General features: G+C 39.5%; 1 protein-coding gene across 1 annotated transcript in view; it reads left to right on the forward strand.

The window, feature by feature from the left end:
• valopa (vertebrate ancient long opsin a) overlaps positions 1–7875 on the forward strand; it is an 18603-nt gene extending 10728 nt beyond the window's left edge. Inside the window, exon 5 of the mRNA XM_071481281.1 lies at positions 4854–7875. Within this exon, the coding sequence (XP_071337382.1) occupies positions 4854–5090 (237 nt within the window). The 3' untranslated portion in view covers positions 5091–7875. The remainder of the gene's footprint in view (positions 1–4853) is intronic.
• Positions 7876–8137: the final 262 nt, after the last annotated feature.

Below are 8137 nucleotides of genomic sequence, written 5' to 3' on the forward strand. Positions count from 1 at the left end.
TGATTTTGACAGACAATATCATGATTATAAAATCATGATTTTAGCGGCAGCTTGGAAGTGACGTCCTCATGGACAGTGTTTCAGTCACTCTTTGGTGCTTGTTCCATCGTCTGACAACAGAAACAGTAAAACATTTAATTGAGAACAGCTTTGTTGTGAATTTATATGTGAGCACAGAGAGGAGGAGAGAAGCAAACAGATAGAGAGCAGAAATCAGCCTTAACAATAAGCAGAATGCAAATAGGACGTGATGATGTCAGTTGTTTCCAGCGTTTCCACAACAGTTTTCAACTACATCCTCAATAATTGACCATAGTAGGCTTTGACCTGGTCTTGTCTCTGCTGTGAGCTGACACTTGCCTCCAATGATGATTAGAGGCAAGTGTCAGCAAATGATAGGATTAAAGGACCTTTAATTGTGTCACATTCCCTTCATTGGAGCTTTATTTAAGGCAGCTGTGCTAAAAAAGCTCAGGACTGTATATTGACTGTAAAACAAATTAACCACTGGATCACACTAGCTTACATAGACTACACTGCTTGTTTTTTCACTTTACCACTACTGCGACTATGGTGTGTTGAACTAAGCTGAAGGCTGTAATGTGAATTATGTAGATTTGAAATGTAGCTGCAGTGTAGGTACAGTATGAGAAATACAGGTATTTATTTAAAATTTTAATACATTCTGATTATATTCCCTTTTCATCGTCATAATACCTGCCTTTGAAGATCAAGTATTGGAGCCATTAAGTTGGTATCAAAGATTTTTTTCTTGACAGATGCACTGGAAAGTTGATGACTTGCTATATCTGCAGCTATAGTAACTGGGAGCAGAGGTGCAAACAGGATTTGTTTTCAGTTTTATGATATTTTGGTGACTTCATCCAGCAGCAATTTGCATGACACCATCTTATGCAAAAGCTTAGAAAATATTTTCTATTATTTTCCATCTGGCAGATGCGAAAGGTGTATGTGTCATGATACACAGACAAATAATGGGGCGAACAGTTGCACCCTGCTCTTCAGCCGAACTGCTCCCATGTGCAGAAACAGGGCTCACAGTGTCCTGCAGCAAAAACACATATGCCCTGCAGGGTTGTCTGTGCTGTTGTAGCTCTGCTAAACATGAGCATGCAGTGTCCAATTTGCTGATTTCACACCAGTTTCCTTTACTTCTCGCGGCAGTACAGAGCCAGCTCTGTTCAAAGTTCGTATAAAACGTAAGTCTCCTGAAGTTCTTTAACAGCCTTCTCATGTTAACATGTTTTCTTCACCATTTGCACATTAGGAAGTTTTTACTGGACATGACAGGTTTTATTCTTTCAGTGGTTTACAGTCCTGCCAGTATAGTGAACATGAAAACTGTCAAGGCCAGTTATGATGAACATGACCAAATGTGAGACGTACCTACAGTGCATATTAAAGTGATCCTTTTCAGAAAGTGGAATAGTCCAAATGTATGTATATGTGCTGGGCAGGATGCCTAAATCAGACCCCTAGTTCTGAGGGAGCTGCATGTGTCTCCACTAAGACATCAAGTGGTTGTAAATAAGGCCAGCTAACAGGCAGATTGCGGTTTTAACAGAGCTCCCACTGCATCAGCCGAATGGTGCCATCAGCTGACCACAAGTGCTTGATCGTGATACCCCCGCCCCCCTCTCTCTCTGAGTTACATAATAAGGTCCAGGATTTCCATGATTCATGATCACAGCTGCTTGTAGTGGCAATCGTTGAGGGAGAGCCCTCTGGGATCTCTTAGCTCAAAAGGTCGAAGGTGAAAGCACAGTCCAGAAATTGCCAATTAACACCTTTACAGGTATTATTTGAAATCCATTTCACATCAGGTTTAAACAGGCTTTGATCAAACAGTGCCACACTGCTTGATCAATAGAGAAGGAAAGGCAGACGACTGAAAATAAAGCATGTAAAAAAATTATGTTTGAACTATTTTGACAGGAAATACTTAAATTAATATTAATATTTAAGGAAATACTTAAATTAGCAAATTGACGTTTTACCCACCGGGGCCTTGATGTGAGTGGAAAATGTTATTGATCATTTTTGAGTTTAAATATAGATATATATATTTTTTGTCCTTCTGCTCCCATAGACTGAGTTTTGTAAAACTCCAAACAGAAAGCACACATGATATCACACAGTTAAACCATAATCACAATCTGAAGATATTCTTGTGCCTTAAGGTGCCTTACTCCAGTGTACTTGAATATACAGTATAATAGAAGCACTTTGTACAGGTATGTAATGGAGTCCAATTCACAAAATAAAAGCCATCAAAAAAATTTCTGTGGAATGAAATGTGGTCAGAAAGTTTCTAACATGTACCTTCTTTTGACACTTAACCAAAGTACAGTATCAAGGTGAGGTTTAAGGTCCAGAGAGAATCTTAAAGCTGCAGCACTTACCTGATTCTGCAGTTCCTCTCAGCTCTGTGTAACATTTTAGCCTCTTTCAGCTCATTCATTTAGTTTTATTGCCCACAACTGCACTGTTAAGGTTCATCACCCTGGTCTCTTCCCACAACAGGCAGCTCTTAAATGCAAATACTAATGTATGCCAACTGCCCAGCAACTGTCCCAGTTTTTGACCAGAGCACACCATACAGTACTCTGTGATTTCCAGCTGCTGGGTAAAAGGTGAATATGTGGTTGCAATTACAGCTATAGAGCAGGATACTTCCCTCAGGGCTTAGACCAAAACAGAGCTAAAAGGAGAGTGAATATTGGACTTAAGCTATTATACTCCCTCTGAACAGCAGGTTGGATAGCTCTGGAAAGCCAGTTCCTCCACACCTTTCTGATAATGGTGTCATTCACCCCCATTTTATGCCATGCTTTTTTCCATTTGTTACACAACTACAGTGTGTGTGGCACCTTTAATGTGAACAAGTGCAGCACTATGAATGTCTTACTAGAGATATATATGATCTCTGATGTGGTTGGACAACACGTCTTTAGAACTAGTTCTGAGAGATAATAAACCAAACCTCACACTGAACCTAATCCTGTTACATGTCAGATGTATGTGTAAACAGACAGTTGTTGGCTAAAACATCTGTGTTAACAACTTTAGAAGGTCAAATTGTATGTTACATGTTGTGTTTTATAGCTTATTGTTCTGCCCAACAAATCAAGTAAGGCACCATTAAGGTATGATTTTACACAACACTGTAACATACATACACAGATTTACATTTATATAGCCAAGTTTCTTCAGCAGTTTCCCTTCTTTCAAACTACAATGATCCTTTTTCCTCTTTAGCCTTTGACAGTGGTAACTACTGTACAGGGATGTCACATGCATCCTCTATTTATGTGAAAAAAAGGGGTCAATAAAACATGACAGTTATTTATTCTAGGGATATCTGTTCATACACCAAATGATGCCTATAATTATCATAGTGTTGCAGTGTTATACAGTAATTAATGGTGCAGGCTTATTAGTGGTGTTTGAAATTGATGTCACCACCTTTTGTGACTGCTTTAAAGAAACAGATAGAAGTTTTGTATCTGCTGCAGATGTTCTGGGTTAATGTGTTTCGGCTATTCATTTTGCCATTAAGATGGCATTTTCTGACCTTATTCTCTGTGTGTGGTTTTAAAACCTCTGTTTTTCAAAGGTGGGGGGGAGTGTTGTAAAGGGTTTAACAGCATATTTAAGATCCTGGAGTGAACAAATTCATGGAGAGGCCTTTTGCTTTTCATGAGCGTAGTGGAGGAGGTAATGCCACAAATCCAAAAGCATTACTGGCTTGATGGGGGGAGTTAGGAGGCTTGCGTGTTAAATTAGACAGGTCATTAAGGGTCAGGAATCATGATTTCTCCCCAGGGCTTCACAGAGTGGGAGCTTCAACACTGAAAAAGGTCAATTAGTGTTTTCAGATTTAAAGTAATGTGGAAACCAATGATTGTCGGGCTATTAGTGAGGACCGGTTAGGACAATGGCTATGATCTTCCAGGAACAACTATTGAAAGGGCATCATTGTCACTGACATTGTGTACATGTGTGTATCCGAGAGGACAATGCAGACACGATTGCATGTTGTGTTGTTTAGACACCAGAGGTGGACAAAGAACACAGCTCCATTACTTGAGTCAAAGCATAGATACTCCGGTCAGATATTATCCAATACAAGTGAAAGTTGTTCAGTCAAATCTTTACTTGAATTAAAGTGCTTATGTACTTGCTTTTAAAAATACTTAAGTATTTAAAAAGTAGCCATTTTTTTATGTCAGTGCTTTGTTGTGTTGTTCCACAATTACAGAACCTAATGACTGAAACAAACTACTGAATGACTTACTGACTGTAGAACCTATAGGTTAAAAACCTATTGCATGTTTCAAAATAAAAGAAAATTCATTTTGCTGGCTAAAAGCTTTGCTTCAAAAGTCAAAAGTGCAATATTTGTCTTTTAAATCATAAGTTTCCAAAAAGTAATACTAATCAAGTAAAGATATTAGAAAAATATACTTAAGCACAATACTCCAGTATTAAATGTATATAAATGTACTTTGTTACTGTCCAACCCTGATAGTTACTGGTGATCTCTAATTATTATCAGTAGAAATAAGTTTATATTCTGGAATCATGTGATTTTATGCACAGCACTCAACAGGTTTTATACAGTGCAACAAAAAAATTTAAAATGAGATAATACTGGTCGCTGAAGCTAAGGCTGGCAAGTCCTTCCAAGATTATTAGACATTAAGAGCTAATGTTTTAAGTACCTAAAATTTTGTATGTCCTTTAAACATGATACCTAATACATTGTAATTGCAAATACTTTTCAGCTCATCCCAAACTAACTGTTCCTAATTCGCTTGCTTTCTGCCCAGTTCAGGAAGTGCCTAATCCAGCTCTTCACTGGCATGGGGACCATACCAGACAGCAACCTGAACCAGACCTCAGAGCGACCCGGAATTACCGCAGAGAGTCACACAGGAGAAATGTCAGCCATTGCAGCTCGCATCCCTGTGGGTGGCACTGCATCGCCAAGGTCTGACGATTCTCCAACCGACTGTGGCTCGTTTGCTCAGCTGCCCATCCCAGAGAACAAAGTGTGTCCAATGTAACAGTAAACCTCGTCCCAGTTGATGTTCTCTTACTGTCCTCTGACCCAGAGAGTCCATGATACCCTCCTGTGATCTGGCTGCAGTGTGTTCCTGAAACTGTTTGGATGTTGACAGACCTTTGTTAATTTCTTGGGGTGATTGAGGTTGCAGTGTGAACAACAAAGAGTCAGCTTCTGATGGGTTTTCATGGTGGATGCTTCTAGCACATTTTTTATGTTTCACTTTGAAATGTAATTAAGGATTGAGACAAAACATAAAAAAACTGCTTTGTGCCCCAGCATGTTTCAATAGTTTGTTCAACATTTCATTATGAAAAGCACAACAGCAGCAACAAGAACTGTGCCAACAGAAATGCTAAGAGATTTACTCACTAGATATCTTGTAAATACTTCCTTGCTGGACGCTCCTCTGTCCTGATATGAGAAAATATCCTGGATGTTCTCTTGACCATCATTACACACCTGCTATGTGTCACATTAGAGGGCAATTGATTTGATTTGATAGCATCAGACTCCGTATCTCCATGAAAGAAAGAGACTGCTAAAAACGCAAACCTTGACATCAGTTAGTATAGGGCTAGCCAGTGTTTTTCATATACCACAATACATCTGGCCTTTCATCTTGTCCTTGCCGTCTCCTTTGAAGCCCTGTGATGGCGCCTGCAGAAAGCGTTGTTTTTCTATGCTGTTTCAGTACATAGGCAGCACATCCTCATTCATCTTCACGCGCCAAGAGGATGGAGGGGTCTTCTGAATTTGGATGCTTTTACTTTAGTTTATCCCACATAGTCTAGTTTGGGTCAAAGCTTTCATCTTTAATGAAGATGGTCAATCGGACTTTGAGATGCCAGTCTCCTGTTGCCTCTGTTGCACACGTAGGAGGACAGCATATTTATAAAGTGCCAGCAGGGGATCAAACAACACACAGTCAAGCACTCAACTACAAGTCAACCACAAACATATACACATGCACAAACACACACATAGATACTCACACTGATATACAACCAGACACTTACACGGCCAAAAAACAGGCCATCATTAGGACTGGGCTTTGGTCCCCATGAGGAGCACTGGTCCTGACAAGGTTGGTGTTTATACTGGAAAATGTCCTAAAGAGATAACAAACACACACACACACACACACACACACACACACACACACACAAACACACACACACACAAACACACACACGCACACACACAGATTGCAGTTCAATGCCTGTATTACAATAAGCTCTCTATAGCCACTGTGAAGATGTTACAATGCACCAATAAATATCGTAGCACAAAGTGGCTTAGCTAAGCAGCCATGTACAAAAGCAATGAGTATTCCCATCATTAGCACAGGTCAACAGCAATATTAAAGCTATATACTGTCACACAGTTGAACACTTCAGTGTTAGCTACAGTAGATGTAGCAGTGAGTATTAAAATGTCTTCTACTTTGTGCTGCATGTTTGTTCACTATTACTGGATATTTGTAAAAACACTGTTGTATTCTCTATGCTGCACAGTAATTCACTATGTTTTAAAAAAAGTAACAGTATGGTGTCTGTTTGCAGTGTACTGATTGTGTGTTCCAGTCATGTTTGGCCAGTCGGGTAGAGGTAACATTTAGCATCTTTCAGAATCAATGCATCTGTGCCAAATTAATTGTGATGCCTTGATATAATTAGCATAACAACACAAGACCATGGTGAAGACAACAAATGTTTCTCAGAATGAATTCATTTTTCATTAATCTTGTTGCTTTGTTGTTAGCTATGAAAACTACACCTTTTAGAAAACATTTTTGGAACTTAAATGTGCATTAATCTTTTTTTTTTGTTTTGTTTTAGTATTTGGTAAAAGGGTGGACAGAAAAAGCTTGCTACAAGCTAGTAAAGAAAGTTGAACACAGCAAGACAACTTGACTCCAAACAAATGCCAATATTCCTTTGTTTCTCCATATGTGAGTGTGAGTGAAGTTTGTTAACACATTAGCCATAACAGTGTAATATGGTGGTGGCTGTGCATCTGTTGTTTTGTCAGTAAATGTACATTGGACATTAGTTTTTACCGGGGTAGCTCAGATTTTTTGACATAATGTGATATGAGTTATCCACTGAAAATTTACATTAATGTGTGGATATGTGCCCAGGCAAGGGAAACTGTGGTAACAGATCTCCCAGTAAGCTTCATCCATCATTCAAAACAAAATCTGAATGTTCCACACATCCCATAATTACATTATTGTCCTGCTTTCACTGTTGGCCAGGATCAAAGGCTCCTGTACTCTATGTAGTAATACACCATGTTACATCTACTTGCAAATAGTTCTAAGATACTGATAAGTTTGAGAGGAGATATCAGCACAAGATGTCTCATTTTATCACAAGTTATATTGTGGCTTAAAATCCTGGTTTCTCATATTTGGATAACAAGGCCACGTCTTGCTGGAAAATCTACAACCACAGTGGTGCTGACCTTAGCTAACGCCCGTTCATCATTATCACAACTGCTCAGCTACTCCCACTGCCTACCAATGTGTCAAAAACATCCAAACGTTCTGTTTAAGTGTCCACACACACTGTTTTCTCCAGTCAGAACCAAAAAGCATGCAATTCACCTTTCCCAAGCCTCTCCGCTACTTGCTCACTTACATACACCCAAACACACCCAAAGACACACACACACACACACACACACACACACACACACACACACACACACACATATATATATATATATATAGACCCATCTAAAGTTGTAGGTACAGTAGGTGTGTAGGGGCTTTTTGGTTGTCATATACCATCAACCAGCCACATCAGTTTCCCGCCTGCTGGTCACTCCACCCTTATACCCACCTGTTCCATTTACCTAATCCTCCCTTCTGTATATATATATATACACCTCCCTGTTTCCACTCATGCCGTCAGTTTGTCTTTGTGCCTTTGCCGAGCTCTGTAGACCTTTGTTCGTGTACCTGCCTGATTCCTGTTCTTATTCCTGCTTCATAATAATTCTGCCTGCCACCCCTTTGTACCCTCGCCTGCCTGGTTTGTT

This window comes from Trachinotus anak, unplaced genomic scaffold (assembly GCF_046630095.1).
Source record: "Trachinotus anak isolate AG129_WGS33_773 ecotype Australia unplaced genomic scaffold, CSIRO_AGI_Tana_v1 ptg000007l, whole genome shotgun sequence".
In the NCBI taxonomy this organism is placed as follows: Eukaryota; Metazoa; Chordata; class Actinopteri; order Carangiformes; family Carangidae; genus Trachinotus; species Trachinotus anak.